The 19,472-nt window shown below is 37.8% G+C and overlaps 2 protein-coding genes across 2 annotated transcripts in view; both read right to left on the reverse strand.

The window, feature by feature from the left end:
- Positions 1-1,267: 1,267 nt before the first annotated feature.
- On the reverse strand, positions 1,268-8,860 carry LOC144658156 (uncharacterized). Its single transcript, XM_078518511.1, has 5 exons — positions 8,620-8,860; positions 5,471-6,112; positions 4,646-5,197; positions 1,809-2,122; positions 1,268-1,467 (listed from the first exon to the last, which is right to left on the reverse strand). Exons 1-5 carry the CDS (start codon positions 8,804-8,806, stop codon positions 1,327-1,329), a joined length of 1,836 nt encoding a protein of 611 aa, XP_078374637.1. The 5' UTR covers positions 8,807-8,860; the 3' UTR covers positions 1,268-1,326.
- Positions 8,861-10,051: 1,191 nt separating this feature from the next.
- Positions 10,052-19,472, reverse strand: part of LOC144656385 (immunoglobulin superfamily member 10-like) — a 36,865-nt gene continuing 27,444 nt past the window's right edge. Inside the window, exons 8-11 of the mRNA XM_078516606.1 lie at positions 18,712-19,353; positions 17,484-18,026; positions 13,552-13,865; positions 10,052-13,216 (exon numbers count right to left, since the gene is read on the reverse strand). Coding sequence (XP_078372732.1) covers positions 13,076-13,216; positions 13,552-13,865; positions 17,484-18,026; positions 18,712-19,353 — 1,640 coding nt within the window. The 3' untranslated portion in view covers positions 10,052-13,075. The remainder of the gene's footprint in view (positions 13,217-13,551; positions 13,866-17,483; positions 18,027-18,711; positions 19,354-19,472) is intronic.

Below are 19,472 nucleotides of genomic sequence, written 5' to 3' on the forward strand. Positions count from 1 at the left end.
CATGCCATTTTTGATTTCAATTTTTTTTTCCAAAATGCCAGAAAACCACCCAAAATTCCTGCAAAGTACTCAAAATCAAAAAGATGTGCTTAAAAACCGTAAAAAGGTAAAAAAATAATTGCATTTAAGTTAATTTCCATTAATAGAAACACGAAAATTACAAATTTGGGAAAACATGCCTATCAAAATGCCGTTGCCATGGCGATGTCAAGTTCCTAACACAACATCTTATCCTACGAAATTATTTCCAGATTACTTTTAGATAGACTCACAAAGTTTGCCCCCCCCCCCCCCCCTCGCTCTGAATAGGGCTAAGCCCCTTTCAAGAGATACACTAAAAAGAAACTTGAACTTATATAAATGTTTATGATTGTCAAATATTTGTTCTATTTTATGTTGCTGATATTGCATGAATCTGCAATGTCCTAGGCTTTTGAGTATTGGTCTCGACACTACCCCGCTTTCAACTAAAGATGGGAACATAAATAATTTTCTCGGCCGTCGCGGTTCAAACTCACCACACTATTAAGTATTATTGATTTACAGAAGGTAGCTAAACATGGTGTAAATAAGATTGATTTATCAGTAAAACTTACATACTGCTCTTTAACGTATTGTGATTGGATTTCTTAGCGGTTCGTTTGTAATACAGAATACAACAAAAAGAAAGAAAAAAAATATTTTTTTGTTTTGTTTTGCGATTTTTGCCTTACAGTGCTAGTTAATTTATAAACCAGCAGCTCAGAATGAACCGAAGAATACATATCTACTCTTCATAAACATTGTGTTTTGAAGTCTTAATTTTTGTTTTGTTTTGCGATTTCTGCCTTACAGTGCTGGTTTAATTTCATAAACCTTGTGTTTTGAAGTTTTCCTCGGCCGTTGCCATGCTTTAAACTGACATGAGAACATGATTCTTTACTGACTGACGCTTTAGCTCAGTATGCTTACCGTATTTTCTCGATTAAACGCCGGACCCCGAATAAACGCCGGGTCTCCGAGCTAAAGTGGAAAGTAAGCCTTCCAGGCAATTATTCGAGGTGTAATATGCTTTAGGTATGATGGCAAATTAATACATTCAAGTCACAAATAATGATTTAAAACCTTTGTTTAATAAACATTTTGTTCCAATAAACTGCACCATTCAAATAAACGCCGGATCCACGGAGCCAAGTTTGAAATAAACGCCGGGGACGTTTAATTGAGAAAATACGGTACTTATATCACCTTCGAGACTTTTCACGACAAGGACAAAGAGATATCGAGGAAAGAGAAAATCGTTTTTGTTTTTTTTTTTGTTTTCATGCCGGGCAGAATTTGGTGTTACTACTTCAGTACAAATATTTCAACTCTCATACAAGGATGGCTCTTGTGAGTGAAAGGATAAAACCGAACAAATCTGGCTTTGACGTCAGTACTGAGTGAATGCTTTACAATAGTTTGTCGATCTGTGTTCCCTGGGAATACCTGCGAATGAAAAAGAAAAAAAGAAAAGTTTTTCACACTTTTCGCTTATATATTGTTTGTGAGAAGTTACTAAAACAAAAAGTAACAGAAATAAATCACGATAAATTACAGTCTGTCCGCTGGGTCCTCGTGACAGTTATGATGAAAAATATTTTTATTTCAATTTGCTATTGTCTTGTCATATAATCCAAAAATCCCTTGTCTCTAAAAAAAGTCTAAATTACACACTTTTTGTTACGTCAAAGCTACGAGAACAAGAAGGCTGACACCTTGATTTTTACACAAACATATCAGTTTCCTATAAATCTCCGCTGCTATCACAAGTACATTATTTTATTTACCTTCTCTACATTGTTTTCCTTGTAGACGTTCCAAGTGACTTCATCTGTAGAAAGATGCACTTTGTAGCTGGTGGTCCAGAAAGAACCTGTCCCATGTCCTTGTGTCGCCACTGCACAAACAGAGTGCACTGCACCCATATCAACTTGAAGATAGTCTGTTCTGTCTGATGTTGTTCTTGGACACCAGACTCTATTTCCCCTGTTTTCATTCAGTCGGCCGTAGTATGGATACACGTGACTATTAATAAATGTGCTTGCCGTTATTCTTGCATCTGGTATTGTGTTCCTGTCCTCTACACCTACAGCTCCACATACTGGACGACAAATATAAAACAGGAAAATCGTGTTACTGTGTTACCTTTGTGTCAAAGTTATCGAGCAATTTGTTGAAAAAAAAAACATACTAATATCTAGCTCCTCCAGTATAACCCTTGAGAAAAATATATTATTTTCGTACAAAATCCCCTTAAAAAGCGTATCTCCAAAATAAATGCGACTCACAGACAGCACATATTCTCGATACTAGAGCTCAGTCGATTATATTTGAAGCACACCTGACATGACGTTTGAACATCAGCAGTGTTGGGCTTAGTCTGGTTTATCAGACGATCGGAATTCATCAACTCTGTCTTCTCAGTCTCTTCCACGTGGACAGACAAGGGAGCGGACAAACTCGGACCGTATGATATTAATCAGAGTATATTGCGCTACACTGTGGATAATATGTATTTGTATGGGCATTATCATCCAAGGAGGAAGCCTTCTACTTTCTGAAGAAATAGCACTTAAAATGTCTCTACACAGTTTCACAAGGGCAACAGTTGAACTGTTCAACAAAATATCAAAGTAAGTTTAATTTCGTGATTTTTTTAATTAATAAATATTTTAGAAACGACACAATTCCACCCGGCGGGAGTGGGGGGATCCCTTATATAGAAAGGTAATGGTTTTCAAGCCCTTAAGGTCTGTACTGGGGTATAGATTTTGACCATTTTGTTCTAAAATATAACAATAGAGTTGATGTTCGCGGGCGTAAATATGTTTTTGGCCTGACTCAGGCTCATGTTAGCCCTCGCCTGCGGCTCGGGCTAAAATGAACTCTGAGAAGGGCCACAAACATATTTACGCCCAAGAACATCAACTCTATTACTATTATAATCATTTCAGAGGGCATTAAGTTAAGGAATCAAAAAAGTAAGCGATATCTTGAACACTGCCGTTGCGAGTCGGCGTTTTATTTCTGATTGAAAACTAGGTTTAAAAGTTTACACAACTCGGCAGAAAACCGCAAAATTACTCAAAACAATCTTTGCTTGAAAAGGAAATTACAAAATTATAACGGCAGCAAAGAAACAGTCGTCATTTAGAAGTGTTAAAATTAATTGTGCTCTTAACTGAACTGGCAGTTTGGAATATGCCTGAAATTCAACTGAGCGAGTTTCGCTCGACGAAGACAAACTTACATTCACTTCGCCGGCTGGATTCTTCTTTGAGTTTCTGTAATTCCTCTTCATCTAGCTGAGAAGACTGAGAATTTGCTTTCCCGTTCAGTCCTTCAAACATTTTGTCATTAAAAACCTCAAAAACAGTTTTGAAGCGTCTCGACTCAAATTAAACGAAGCTTGAAATTACGCCAGCTTGTGCCAGCCAGCAAGAAAACGGCGCGAACAGTTGAATGGTTTTCAGTTCTGATTGGCTAGCTTCTTTTATTTTTCTTGTTTCTGATTGATTCACCGCAGCGGGCTAAAATATATTTTAGTCCGCTGAATTCTCCATTTTAGCCCGCAAAATACGCCACAATGCCCGATGAAATGATTATAATAGGATATTGTTTGTGCAGTCAAGTCAGCAATTAGGTATAATTCTCGGAAGAGACTGCTTTTGTGATTGTTATTATTCATCTCTTCAGAAGTGCGATTTTATAAAGCTAAACATTTGAAGTATTTCTCAAATGTTTACGCAAACCGAAGCAAATCGCGTGTAGAGTCTGGTCTGAAATAAAGAACTGATTTTTCGGTCAGGATTGCAATAAGTTGGTAAAAATCGCAGGTCTGAAATAGAATAAGGGTTTTTTAAAGCACGCCACAGATCCCTGCCAAATTTTGAAAAGCACCTTTTCCCACTATCCCTCCTTGTTGGAATAATTCCCATTCAAATATATCAAGATGAAGATATATATTTTTATCCATGCATTTTGCAATGGAATAAGAAGTTAAAAAAACAAATATTGATTACGGTGTTTTTTTGTTTTTTGTTTTTTTTTTCGTTATTGCAATACCTAAACTTTCTTGACATTATTTTTTTTTTCTAATCTTGTAGAAAATTTAAGGTTCATAATTTTTACAAGCCCAGGTGGCTTGTCAGGCCGGTACTTAACTATGATTTCCATAGCATGAAGCAACTGGGAGTACTACTCTCTCTGGATTGGGAGAGTGGCCCATTGTAGGTTAACCCACATCATTTTTTATCAGGTGAACTTCGAAATCCCCCTGTAGAGTTTTAAACTCTTGGTTGGATAAATAAACTGTAGTTGTAAAGTACCTTGTCTAAAGGAAATACAACACAGTGCATGCGACCCAGAGCAGCTTGTTTGAACACAGACCTCTCGACCCGAAGCCCACCAACTAAACATTTGGTCAACGCGTTTCCCATCGGAGTCGAACATTTTCTATTAACATACTATGTTAAAGGCATACACTTTGGTAAAAGAAAATATGACGGTTTTGACTATCAGTGGGAGTAAAGAAAGGAAAAGGCTAGGTTCTTGCAATTATAAAGGTGCTATATAGCCTAGCTATCCTCTAAGGTAAGTAATACATGACTTGGTAAAATCATACCTCCTGTTGCCACAGTCAGCTTCATTACAGAAAACGCCTTTTTAATAATCACCTCCACTGATGACGCTATACAAGTATATCTCCCCGAGTCCTCCTCTTTCGCATTCCATATTTGCAGTGTTCCATCTTCACTAACTTTTGATCTTCCAGAAGGTAGCTCGCCGTTTTCTTTCATCCACGTGACTGTGGGTTTGGGGTCCCCGGTAGCCTGACAAGGGACTGTAATATTTTGATTTGTAAACTCTTTTAGCTGCGCAGGCGGACTGACTATAAAATGAGGCAGTTCCACAACAACGAGTTGAGTAACAGCTGATGCGTGTCCTAAGATATTTGACGCTTTGCAATTGTACAAACCAGAATCCTGCTTTTGGGCATTTGTTATTGAAAACTGTCCGTCTTTTGAAGCAGCCCTTGTTTGCGATAATACGTCGTGTACTTTAGACCACGTGATCACAGCTGGAGGAAAGCTAGTCACATGACAAGTTGGTAAGATGATATCCTTGTTTTTTTCAACGTAGGATGGACCAAGCGAGAGAGAGACATCGGGCCGACCTACAGAAAAATAGTTAAAAACAACATTATTATCCACAATGAATGAATTTAATGGGTCGCTTAAAAAAAATAGCGTTCGCACATACTTGCTTGGTCTTTCGCAATCTTGGATTTAGTTATTTCCTTATGAGTCTAGAACATAGCATATTTTTACACAATATGCGATAAAAGTAAACCCTTGTGGATTATTAAAGTCATCATAAGATTATGAAACTTAATGGGTAAACCTCCAAAGTCTAAGGAAGGAGAAAAAACGTTATTTAAATGACATACTTTGTACGATGAGACTTGCAGCCATTTCATCATTTCCCAGAATATTTTGTGCAACACATTTGTATTTCCCAGCATCCTTAAGCCGAACATCAGTAATCTGCATAAGACCATCTGACGTCACTTTGGTTCTGTTCCTAGGTAACGATCCATTGACCCTTGACCAAGATACTTGGGGAGCGGGATTTCCAGTAGCAGAGCAAAAGAGAGCAGCAGTGTTGCTTTCATTGACAGTCAGTTGTGAAGGAGTAATTGTCACCTTTGGTGCAGAAATGGATTCACCTGGTTCACCTTTAATCCCTGGGATACCCGGTGGCCCGATATATCCTTTTATGCCCTTTTCTCCTCCTATTCCTGGTGGTCCCATAACTCCTTGCTTTCCAGCTCGGCCTGGCGGTCCCATGATTCCTTGGGAACCTTTCCTTCCTCTCCTTCCAGGAGGTCCCGGCATTCCTCGTGGGCAAACGTTGAAGCTACCACTGTTCTGACAAATCTTTTTAAAACTCGACGTGACAACGTTTTCTAAAACTTTTTTCATGTTGGCTGAATTATTAAACGTCGGATTACCAGAAATACTCCTTGTGATTCTGTGGAGTTTTGTTTCGCTAATTGTTTCCTTCTTCTCAGAATGTAATGGTGAATTTTCTAAACAGAAATTAGAAAGATGTCGTCAGTTACAGTAAGTGTGAAGATATTTGAGCACATTTTGAAATGAATTTATGAACAAGTTTGGATAATGTTTTTAATACCAAATTTAAGTTGGAATTAAAAATATAATTTAAAATATATTTTAAAAGTTACAAGGTAAATATAACTTACCGGTAAGCAGTACTAAATTAGCATGCAATTAATATATACGATTTTTTGGCTTTTGTTAATGTATTGTAATGTGAAAATTTTGTTTCACAATCTGATGGATTGTTTTTGTTTTGATAAAACTCCGGTCATGTTCATGCATCCAACTCAATTCTCTATTAGTCTATGCAAGCCGACTGGCTTCAATAGACTAATAATTCCTTTTACAGAGCGAATAATAAACGAGGAAACGCTTAGTACATAACTCAAAGGGAGGCGTCTTTTTTTAAGTTATCGATTCAATTTTCTCTTTAGGTCAGAATTTCGCAGCAGCTCAACATGCAAAATACATACACGATACACAGAAAATTCATCAACCCTGGTTCCCGTTCTAAATGTTGCAAGCTACAGAGTTCTTATACAAGCCATGATATCAGTTTTGGGTGTTTATTTAGAGCGACTTGTTCATTTCCGTTGTTTTGTTAGCTTGTGTCACGCGCGTTATCGGCGAACACACGTGACTTATTGTTTACAACCCAATAAAAACAAAATCATAAATGAGGCGCCTAACGTACAAAAAGGAAAAAAAGAGTATTACTTTGTGCTATTACATAAGGCGGTAAGAAAAAATTGAATGAAAGACATTTATGTCACGGAAGGGTATGCAGATATCGCTTGTACCGAACAAAGACCAGACGCCAGGTCGACCGTTGTGACGATCGAGCAGGATAGTACGACACAAACTTAACAAAGTAAAATTAATACAAGCAACGTGGCTGTCCGAAAAACATTTTGAGCTTTTATTATTAAATTGATAGTGTAAGAGAATCTTTTTTTGCTTTCTTTTTATTATTAACATGTCTGTCTTGATTTAATAAAAGGTGTCTAAAGATTTTGACACAGCTCTAGTTCTAAAGACATATTTTTGCAAGAAGCTTTGCATGAATCGACTAGTTGTAGCTCATGTTCAACGTAAATTACTCTAATAAATCTCTTTATGAACCAAAAAGACTGCATTTACGGCATTTTGTTCAAATCATGAATTCTACCAATTTAATTAACTTGTTTACAACTTGAAATAACATCAAATGAAAACAAATTTTTAAAGCGCCGGAGCGAGAGATGGACTAAAGCTTTCTAAATCCATGCATGGTCTAAAATGAACTATCAGAAAGCATTTTACATCGACGATCGCTTCATTTTCAACGAATTCGGGATTAAAATAACTAAATAATTCATGACTCAGCGAGACCATTCGGTCATAGTTCATGTCAATTCACGGCCGGAAACCCCGCATATCGAATTGCTGCTGACTATCGAATCACAGGCCGCTCTGATTGCTAGCTTAGCCAAACGGCAAAATAATCATCGAATGAAGAGAATTCTACTCACATAAGGGTTTGAAGTGATTTCCTTTCGACCATCAGCTGCGCTCTTTGCAACCTTTCCATCTTATTCACAATGTAATACCCCGGATGTGGAAAAAATCGTTATAAAGGGAACCAATACCCCCGGACATTACAACAGAATTTTTCTAAGTCTCCAGCCAAGGAAGAGTTCAAGCCGAATATCGCCATGACCGCCTTCAAATCAGCCCTAAAGTCTAGTTCCGAGTCCTAGTTGATGTGGCTGAAGACCTTTGCCGTCTAAAGCAAGCACAACGCTATTTGTACCTAGCAAAACTGTACCGAGTCAAGAGTTCAACCCGTTAAAGCTTTGTTCTAAGGTACAATAACAGCCGACGCAAAACTTGCAAATCGTTAGACTTCCACCTTCATAGGACTTAATGATGTCCTCCGGCAAACTTCCTTTAGACAGCAAAATGAAAAACTAGATCACCTCTGTTCTACAAGTCAGCGCGCGCCATTAGAATTCAAAGTTCGGTAGATATGGCGAGTTGGAGCCTGGGTAAACTAACCAAAAGTAAATGGAAGGGGGGGGGGGGGGGGGTAGGTAGGTAGAAGGGATAAAAGCCATGAGTATAAAATTGAAAGCACTTCATTTCCGCCACTGAAAGTAAGCCAAATAATCTCCCATGTCCTTAAAAGAAAAAAAAAAAAAAAAAAAAAAAAATCTCAACCCCATTCAATTTTCTTGACAGCCAGACTGCAGCCACCTTTTATTAAATCAAGACAGATGTAGACATTGAAAAATAATTAAGGAAGTCGCTACAGTATTGTGAGATATATGGTTTCAATCTCTTGTTTAAGGCTTCGAGTCTATAACGGAACGTTCTTCATTCTGTTGAACAAAAACGTATTTTATTTAATATGTTAAGACGCCAGGTAAAGGGAAAGACAATCGAATTCGTTAAGAAAGAAGTTTCACATTTAAATTAATTACCGAGTTTGCAGTACCTTTATTTGAAGTCTGCGCCATTCCGTGTTTCATCTGAGAAATGATTTCCTCGACAGCTACCAACCTTTGATCGTGATCATTAAACTTCAGCTCGATTCTAATGAATCCAGCGGAATAAAGAAGCAAACAAAACACAGACAACACTGTGCCTGGGCTAACTGGCGATCCGATGTTTTTCGAAGACATGTTTGTACATACAATGATCGAACGTGCTCAAAAATGACCCGTGAAGACAAGTTTGTACCTTTGCCGCTGCGTATAAATAGGGTATAAGGTTAAACAGGAAATTATCTGAATTTTCATGGTATCATCTTCAGCATTATCAGATTTAGGGAGGGAGGTAGGGGGAAGGGTACGGGAGAGGTCAAATATGAAGGGGGGGGGGGGGGGTTGTTTGGTTTATTTGCAGTGTAGTCCGTCAGAGCATCATCGTCGGACACCCAGGGGCAGTTAGTAGGGGCGACGGGCAGCTTATCGGGACAACGGGATTTTCGGGCGAAAGTTGTCCCGATAAGCTGCCCGTCGCCCCCACTAACTGCCCCTGGGTCTCCGAGGATGTCAGAGCATCGGAATGTACAGGAAATGTGTTTTGAGGGGAAAGGGGTCGGGTGAGAACAATTGTTCAAAATATCACTCCATTTTTTTTTTGTTTTGTTTTTTTGCAGTACCTAAATTCGCAATTAACAAGAGAGGATCCTCTCTTGCAATTAACTAATAAGAAGCTTTATTTATATGTCCTGATTTCCCGAGATACAAGCCAATGACGACGGTCAATGTTGGGAACGGTGACTATCTCTTTGGTGCCCTTCGGCGGCTATTCAGGCCCCTTCGGTCTCTCTATGGGTATTTTCAGATTTTTGCTTGACTGCGTTTTGCCAAAAATAGGAATCACCGCTTTACCATTCTCACCTGGAAAGCCACCGAAGCGTCCCAACAGAAAAAAGTATCCGCTACTAATGTAATTTTGAATGTAACCACTAACCAACCGACCAAATCGCTTTGGATGTTATGCAGGAGAATGATATTTAAAACCGATGGCAATTTTGCGAGTCAAATTTGTTCATTTTCCAGGCTGAAAGGTTCCGGAAAGCATTGACCGACGGGTAAAACCGTCGAAAACCTATCCGGCTGTATAACACTTAGTACCATGCTGAGAAAATCTATTTATATATATCTTCCACTGTCACATGGCACGTTACCTTTGTTGAAATCATTTTTTGTGTGTGTATATTTCCCACGCATGGCTAATCTTCAAAAGGTTTAGAATAGTAAATAAAGCAATCAACCTCTTTTTTTTTTGTTTCATTACGACGTCTTTGCTGTTTTTCAGATTTGGTTAAGACGTTGTCAGTGCCATTATCTAAAAAAAGACAAAAAAGAAAACTGCTCTTTGCTTGAATGTACTTTACCATTGAAAAAAAACTCCAGACGTTCAAGTTTAAAACACCTTTAATTTATTGTGAACTATAGCGTTTACTGTACTTCTTCTACCAAAACTCTACAAAATTAAGTGAAACCAACTTCATAAGAACACGATATCAAAGTGACAAAATGTAACGATGCTCGAGAACTTCGTATTTACAGCAAATCATCGTCAAGTATTTCATAGATATAGATTACTTCATAGAAAGTGCGCCGTACGGATTTATATTCACGAGTTGCAAAACGTTGGAAAACGAACGAGTGAGCGTAGCGAACGAGTGAGTTTTCCAAAGTTTTGCAACGAGTGAATAAAAATCCGAACAAAGCACTTTCTATGCTGTAATTTGTTTATTATATATATAACGAGAACTCAACCATTGAACACTTTAGCGGATTTTTCCAGTTTATAACCTTTGACATACAATAGCTGCAGTTAACGGCGCGAGAAAACAAAGCTGCAAATATAATGCACATAGCTTTACAAGCGAATTCGCTATTTCAATAACTGTTATACATGTAAAAAAGCAAAATTACTGGCGACAAACTCTCCTAGACAAAAACTTTATTTAAATAAACACACTGTGTTACATTAACGTTAGAAACTTCGTATCGCATCGAGGAAACGCGAATAAGCGAATAAACTACTGGCGAATCAACTTGCGAATTGTGAACAAATTGTGACAACACAAGGAGTTGGTTAATTAAACAATAATTACGGCGCAAATCCAGATTAAAAATGCAATTTACTTAACCAAGATGATCCCAAAAGTGCCTGAATATTCTTAGAAAGTCCGCTGATGTGTTGTAAGTTCCGATGAAAGTCTTGTCTTCGCTTTCACTTACCGACGCTTTGCCTTCGCCTGTCTTCACTTCGCCTTTGAAGAATGATTTTTATCACTACTGTATTCTTTAGGTTTTGCTTAGCGTGTTTCTGTTGGCTTGCATTTCCATTAAGTTCTTAAAAGGCAAACTTTTGTAAAGGAAGAAAACGTGTAGCCATGTTTTCAAAACATAAACTTCCGTCGAGAACAAGCTTGCCGCTCGCTTTCTCAACCTCGTTGGAAGCCATTTGAATTCTCGCGCTGTGATTGATTGAGTCGTACTACTCTAGATGCTGATTGGTCATATTTTTCACATGTGAAGAAAGCTATACGCGAAGCTGATTGGACGTATCGCTTTTTTCACATGTGAAATATAGCAAATATAGAATTCTATTTGCAAGGTTTATTGCTTAAAATTCTCGCTATATATATAATAAAGTACTCTATCGGTTATAGGAAATAAAATCAAGATCACTCCTGTGGGCATTAAATGGTGAAAATAAAGATACAACATCGACCAGTTAAAGAGCAAGAAATTTGAATCGCTGACTTGTATACTATTCAAGATCACAGTATAAAATATAGAATAAAAGTATTTCAATTTCCTACGCCACTTTGCGAACTCGTGAAAAACCTAACAAAAAGTGAAATTGTGGTCGAAGTTTCAATTTTAATTTGTGAACCTATTCAGGTTTATTGAAGGAGCTATGTCCCAGAAAACGCTTCTTGAAAAAAATGGCAAATGTTGTCAAGTTTGTCGATCGTAATCTGTCTTAACCTTTGTCAGTTAAAGCCATCCTTGTTTACTTTCGAGTTTTTACTACATCTTAATGTATTTCTATGATAAAAAAGTATTATTCTGAGGTCTCATTCGATTTGAAAATAATCCGGAAAATGACTTAAAACAAGGTGATATAGCTCCTTTAAAAAGAACGACATTAAAACCTAACTTGGAAGGATGATGTATATTTAACTTCTCCTTACAATATCAAAACGTTGTCAAACAGAGAGGTGAGGAGAATAAAGAACATTATCAACAGGAAACGTTGTCTGATGTAATACCAAGTTCTCACAACTAAGATTGATAAAAATATCTGAAAATATGTAAGAAGAATTAATATGGGCATCAACTCGGGACTAGAAGGCCATACAGAAAACAATGAAAATCTCAGTACTATCTTCGATTAACTAGAGAACATAACAAATTAATAATAGGAATGATGCTATTTACACGTTCGTTTTAGTGTATTGTTACATGTATTGACATAGATATTGATCAACGTAGTTAACTACATTACTACATGTACAATTTTTGTTTGTCAAGATTCAATTTAACTCCAACAAGCATGTTCAAGAACTGAAGAAGTTACATAACTAAGAAACTATTGTTTTATACCTTAATTTCACATTTTTCTTACTTACCAATTATTCTTCCTAAGCAAAGTGACCATGCATGTCACTACTATATACAGAAGTAATTCAACAACATAAGAAAATGAAGTAACTACTTATTTCATTTTAAAATACGACATTATACTTCTCAGGCCCTGAAAATTTTGACAACCCGACAATACCGATTACATTGGATAAAAAACAAAAACAAAACAAAAACAAAAATATTAGATACCTTGGGGTGAAAGCATCTTAGATACAGTACCCAAAACCCCTGGTCGGGTTTGACTTCTAAAGCTGGATCAAATCTCGGCGAGCACATGGGAGTAAGCAGTCAAATAATAGCGATAGTTTTAACCGTTGTTGACTGTCATTCTCACTCGATCTGGCCTTCTCTCACCCAACTGACCTGCAAACTAAAGGCACATATACCTCTTGCAGAGTAACTGACTTTTTCTGCAAACTATTGTTGCCTGGCCATGTTTTAAATGGGCGCGTTTGTAATAAAGAATGCAAGGAAGAAAAGAAATGATACAAAACTTAACAAAAAAATATGTTTTGTTTTGAGATTTCTGCCTTGCAGTGCTGGTTCAATTTTCTAAGACAGGGGCCCAGAAAGAGAACACGCAAACTATGTACTCTTCATAAACCTTAGCTTGTGTTTTGAAGTCTCTAAACACGTTAAAAAATTTTTACTGACTAACGCTTTAGCGCAATATGCTTACTTTAATTACATTTCAGACTTTTCTCGACAAGCAAAGAATATCGAGGGAAGAGAAAGTAAAATTTATTGTCTTCTTGTCGGCAGAATTTGGAATTACTACTTCAGGACAAATATTTCAACCCTCATACAAGTATGGTTGCTACTTGGGATCATATCAAAACGAACAAATCTGGCTTTGATGTCAGTACTGAGTGAATGCTTCACAATACTATGTAGATCTGAGTTTCCTGAGAACACCTGCGAATAAAAAAGGAAATAATCCAAATCGTTTCACATTATGCGCTTATTAACTCAAAAAATATGCCGTTAATGATCCTATCGGTATCATGTGAAAGAAACGCTCGAAAATATGTTGTTTACTAGAAATTACTAAAACAAAAAGTAACAAGAACAAATGATAAATTATAATTACCGTCTAGCCGGGTCAACTTAATTAATGAACCTTGATTTTATGGCCGTATGTACCCAAGGGAACGGTGGGATTATAGAGGGTGAGTGATTTGTTGGCAAAATATTAGAACCTTAGAAGCCTAGCCTCCGCTACTGCACAAAGTATTTTTTTTTTTATTTACCTTTTCAACATTGTTTTCCTTGTATGTAATCCATGTGACTCCATCTGTGGAAAGATGAACTTTGTAGTTGTTGTTCCAATTCAAACCTTTCCCACGTCCTTGTGTCGCCACTGCACAAACAGAATGCACTGCACCCATATCGACTTGAAGATAGTTTGCCTTGATAGCGCTCGACTTTGTACACCACGCTCCACTTCCCCTGTTGTCATTCAGTCGGCCGTAGTATGGATAATGACTACTATCATAGAATGTGCTTGCCGTCATTCTAGCATCTGGTATTGTGTTCCTGTCCTCTACACCTACAGCTTGACATACTGGACGACAAATATAAAACAGGACAGTCGTGTTACTGTGTTACCTTACCTTTGTGTTAAAATAATAGACCAATTGCCGGCAAAAAGATATCATACTGCTATCTAGCTCTTCAAATATAATCCCTGAGAAAAATATATTATTTTTTGTTCAAAAGCATCTTATAATTCGAATATCCGGTAAATATGTGACTCGTAGGCAACACATTATCTCGATGCTTGAGCTCGGTGGATTGAATCATATCTGACAGGACCTTTGAACATTAGCAGTATTGGGGTCAGACTAAATGGCATGGGTGGGTGGGTCGTGGGTCGTGGGTCGTGGGTCGTGGGTCGCTGCTCGGTCGTGCGTTTTGGGTCAAGGCAAGTTCGCCCCCGATGCAAAGGAACATTCTCACCGATTTGTTAATTTTGGATACCGTTTTTCTTATTAACAAAAATATTTTTTTCTTTCATGTTGGGCCCACCGTTTCGCTTTTTTCCCTTCATGTCTGCCGGACAGTTTTACGGAAGTGGGCCGAAAATTGCAAGTATTTGCTTGACCTTGGCGTGCAGGCTGTTTGCCGACTGATAATTTTCTGATTGGCCACGTTTTGTTAACAACCAATTTATTGAACGATTTCATGTAGGTAGCTTGGTGGTTCTTCATTCCATATCGATTAAATGATCATGTTATTCATTTATTTGTTTTTCCAATTTGATCAGGGAAGTCACGCTAGCCAATATATTTTATAATTTTAAAAGATTCGTGGCTTTTCTTGGTCATTTCAAGTGAAAAAGTTACAACTTCTCAAGTCTTTTTTTTAACTTTAAGGGATTTCTACAGAACATCTAATGGAATTTTTTTTCCTGTGCATGGCCAACTTTTTATTCCTCTAATTGAAAAAAAAAAAAAGAGTTTCATTTCCGTTGATCGCTATTTACCAGTGATCCAATAAGTGGCGTGGAAACGCTCAAGTATGATTGGTTAAAAATAGGTGAAATGTACATGTTTGCTGAAAGCATTTACAGAAGCATTTTTAAAACTTGCACTGTCTGGGACTATAGCGAAAGGAATTATTAAATATTTTATATTCTTGAAATGACTTAATAATTGTACGCCGGTTTTAAGTACTAGAGATTTGTTTCACAAGGCCAAATCGATGTTGCTGTTTTAGAATCCGAACTTGCAGGTTTGTCGTCGACCGCGGTCAAACGACAGAAATATGCCAAAAACAAGACAAGTACTTCAAAGATACATTACCGGTATCGTGACAATTTACGAAGCTTTTTGGGGCTTTATTAAAAAATGTTTGAAAATGGTGATATGTGGACTTCTCTGCGCCATTTTTTCAAAGCACTTTGGTTCAGATGTAAACACTCTTATACCTGGGAAAACGGGAATGTTCAGGAAAGCGTGACTCTCGCGTGACTAAGTTATCGTGACGTGTTTTAGGTCAAAGTTAAAATGAGTAAGAGATGTCAAACGAAAGGTGTCAAGGATTTGCGAGCGGTAGTTGTTGTACACTGTTGTATGTTGTACAATTAAAAATTGTGGAAATATGTTTATTTACACTCAGCAGCTTTTTTTTGCTCATACTAACACATCAGATATGAGCGAAATTCCCCGAAATAGGAAGAAAAGCTGCCTATAAAGACGTTTGAATGCGGTAAAGGTGCGTCGAGATTTGACCTTACGTTATCAATTGAAGCTTGAGGCTGCAGATGCACTATCGAAGGTTGCATTTAAAGAGATTAAAGGGAAATCAAAACTTGCAATGTCAAGAACTGTAGCGAAATGAACGTTTCATTTTGTTGAACTGACTAAAGTTATATTTTAGACCATTATTTTAAAATAAAAATGTTCATATTATTTGTGCATATATCCTGCAAAACCAAGAAATAAGAAACTCAGTGGAAATATTTCGACACTAGTGTGCCACTGATCCACACACTGGTCCCTGATTAAAATTCTGATTTTACACAGATGAAGTGGCAGAAATAGAAGTAGCTGATCGGCTTATCAGCCAAACTGAAGGAACATGTTCTTGTCGATGCAATCGTTTTAAGGGTGTTTTTGTTTTTTAAGATTTTCAGTTTTTCTGCGAACTAGTAGCCTGCGTGGCTAACTGCGTGGCCGGCGTTCAAAGGGGAAGGAGAGGGGAAGTTCTAGCGAAAGTCTCATGCAACGTATATTGTAACACCTCCATCCAAGGTCTTTGAATGAGTGAGTTCTAAATTTCCGTCACACATTTTTCGGTAAATTTAAAATCCAGAGATAGCTGGTAACTCGGCTTATACACCCACGACCCACGACCCACGACCCACGACCCACGACGCACGCCAATTAGACAATCTCGCAGTGTTGAGCTTAGCCTGGTTTGTCAGACGATCGGAATTTATCCACTCTCCCTTCTCAGCTTCCTACATGTGGACTGACGAGGAAGCGGGCAAACTCGGACCGTATGATATTAATTAGAATAGGCTTCGCGCTACACCGTCAACAATATGTATTTGCATTGTCATTATTCCACGAAGGAAGTTTTTTGTGAAGAAAATCGCCCTAAAAATATCTCAGCTTCAGAAGGACAACCGTGCAACTGTAAAACAAAAAAGGTTTAAAAATATATTTTTTGTGATTTTTAAATTAATAAATAGTTTAGAAACGACGTACCGTATTTTCTCGATTACACGCCGGGCCCCGAATAAACGCCGAGTCTCCGAGTTGGAGTGGTAAGTAAGTCTTCCAGGCATTTATTCGAGGTGTAATAAGCTTTACGCATGATAGCAAATTACATTCGTGTCACAAATAATGATTTTAAACCCTTGTTTAATAAACATTTTGCCCCAATAAACTGCACCATTCAAATAAACGCCGGATCCACGGAGCCAAGTTTGAAATAAACTAATTGAGAAAATACGGTACCTCCCTTATATGGAAGGGGCATGGTTTTGAAGGTGTTGGGGCTAATAAATTTTGACCGTATCGTTTAGAAATAGGGTATTGTTTGTGCCTCCAAATCAGCAGTTAGATATAACTCTCGAAAGAATAGGAATTTGAAGCCCTTTTCAAATTTTTACGCAAACCAAATCAGTTTCTGTGTACAGTCTAGTCTGAAAAAGTTTAAGAAAAATCGCATATTTTGGTCTGAAATATGGTAAAGGTTTACAAAGTGCGCGGCAGATCCCCATCAAATTTTCGAAAGCAACCTTTCGCACATCTTCCCTGTTGGAATAATTTCCATACAAAGATAAAAGGATAGAGTTATATATGAATAAATGCATTATTGAATCGAATGAGAAGTTAAAATACTAATTGCGGTGTGTTTTTCTAATAACCGTTTCAGCCATCAAGTTTTCAATTTTGTATTCCCCAAGCTTTCATCACTTCTGTTCGCCTAAACAGATAGAAAACTTTAAGGTTGATCTTTTTACAAGCCCAGGTGGCTTATTAGGCCGCTTGGTAACTCTGATTTCATAGCATGAAACACCTAGGATTACTACTCCCCTTGGATAAGGTGCTAGTCCATTGCAGGTAGCTCCAGCAGTTGTATCACGCAGCCTTTAAAACACAAATATGCCTGGGCTGAGGGAGGCACACTGAAGGTAAAGTAAATCATAATAAGATATGTAAAATCCTACCTTTCATCACAGTAAGCTTCATTGCAGAAAACGCCTTAAAAACCATCGCCGATGACGCTGTACAAGTATATATTCCCGAGTCCTCTTCTTTAGCGTTCCAGATTTGAAGTGTTCCATCTTCACTAACTTGTGATCGTCCAGAAGGAAAGTCACCGTTTTCTTTCCTCCACGTGACTGTAGGTTTGGGATTCCCGGTAGCCTGACAAGGTACCTTAACATTTTGGCTTGTGTTTGCTTTGAGCTGCGCAGGGGGAGTAACTGAAAACTGTGGCAGTTCCACAACGTTGAGTTGTGTAAAAGCAGAGTCGTGTCCTAACTTATTTGTCGCTTTGCACTCGTACAAACCAGAATCTTTCTTTTCAGAATTTGTTATTGACAGCTGTCCGTCTTTCACAACAGCTCTGGCTTGTACCAGTTTACCGTGCACTTTAGACCACGTGATCACTGCAGGAGGAAAACTCGTCGCGTGACATGTTGGTAAGATGATATTCTTGTTCCGTTCGACATAGGATGGACCAAACGAGAGAGTAATCTTGGGTAAACCTGTAATGAAATAAAAAATTAACATGTTTTAGGCCACCTTCTGGCATATTTTAAAACGAAAAATGAAATGCCGCCCTAACAAACAAACAAACAAAAAACATCTAAAGACCGTTACGTCCATATCAATCAATTTAACTCAAAGAAACGCCTTAGGAAACAGTAACAAAGAAGGCCTACAAACTATAATCTTAGCACTTTTAAATTACGATAACAAAATGAAAAACGGAGTTCAATTGTTTTTTCGCCCACCATTTCTCCGTCGCTTTTTTTCTTAAAAGGTAGTGTGATGAAGTTGTGCACAAAATCCAAATGACCATAATAAGGCACCAGTCCCTCACAGAATACCTTTACAGGTGTTGAAAAAATACAATATATGCACCTTAATTGTAGCTGGAACACAAAAATTGAACTTTACTGAGGTCCATCGGACCGCTTAATCACGAACGAGATAAATTATAATGATAATAACGGCTTGTATACTCAACAGTCATAAAATACACACAAACAACCACTGTTTACCTCGGAATACCCAGACCCTTACTGTAGTAGAAAAAAATAATTTTTACCCCTTGGCCAAACATTGAAATTGAATAGACAGAGGAACAAGAGCAAAAAAGCTAAATATAACTCGGTTTTTGAAAAGCCAAGATAAATAATACAAAGAAAAGATGTTATTTCAGCTTACTTTGTACAACAAGACCCGCGTCTTTTTCTTCATTCCCCAGAATATTTTGCGCGACGCATTTGTATTTCCCAGCATCCTCTAGCCGAACATTCACAATCTGCAGTAGACCATCTGACATTAATTTGATTCTGTTGCTAGGCAACGATCCATTGACTCTGGACCAAGATACTTGGGGAGCGGGATTTCCAGTAGCAGAGCAAAAGAGAACAGCAGTGTTGCTTTCGTTGACAGTCAGCTGCGAAGGAGTAATTGTCACTTTTGGGGAAGAAATGGATTCTCCTGGTTCACCTTTAAACCCTGGGATACCCGGTGGTCCGATATCTCCTTTTATTCCTTTTTCTCCTCGTACTCCTGGTGGTCCCATAATCCCTTGCTTGCCACTTCGACCTGGCGGTCCCATGATTCCTCGGGAACCTTTTCTTCCTCTCCTTCCCGGAGGTCCCGGCATTCCTCGTGGACAAACGTTGAAGCTTCCACTGTTCTGACAAATCTTTTTAAAACTCGACGTGACGACGTCTTCTAAAACTTCTTTCATGTTGGCTGAATTATTAAACAGCGGATTGCTTGAAATACTCCGTGTGATTCTGTGGAGTTTTGTTTCGCTGTTTGTTTCCTTCTTCTCAGAATGTAATGGTGAATTTTCTAGACAAAAATAATGAGATGCGATTCAATTAAGGTTACAGTCAGTGTTAATTGAAGAAATTTAAGCAAAGTTGGAATGAACTTAAGAACAACTTTATATAGTGGCTTTAATACCAAAT

The sequence above is a fragment of the Oculina patagonica genome, chromosome 6 (genome assembly GCF_052425735.1).
Source record: "Oculina patagonica isolate OP01 chromosome 6, crgOcupat, whole genome shotgun sequence".
Classification (NCBI taxonomy): Eukaryota; Metazoa; Cnidaria; class Anthozoa; order Scleractinia; family Oculinidae; genus Oculina; species Oculina patagonica.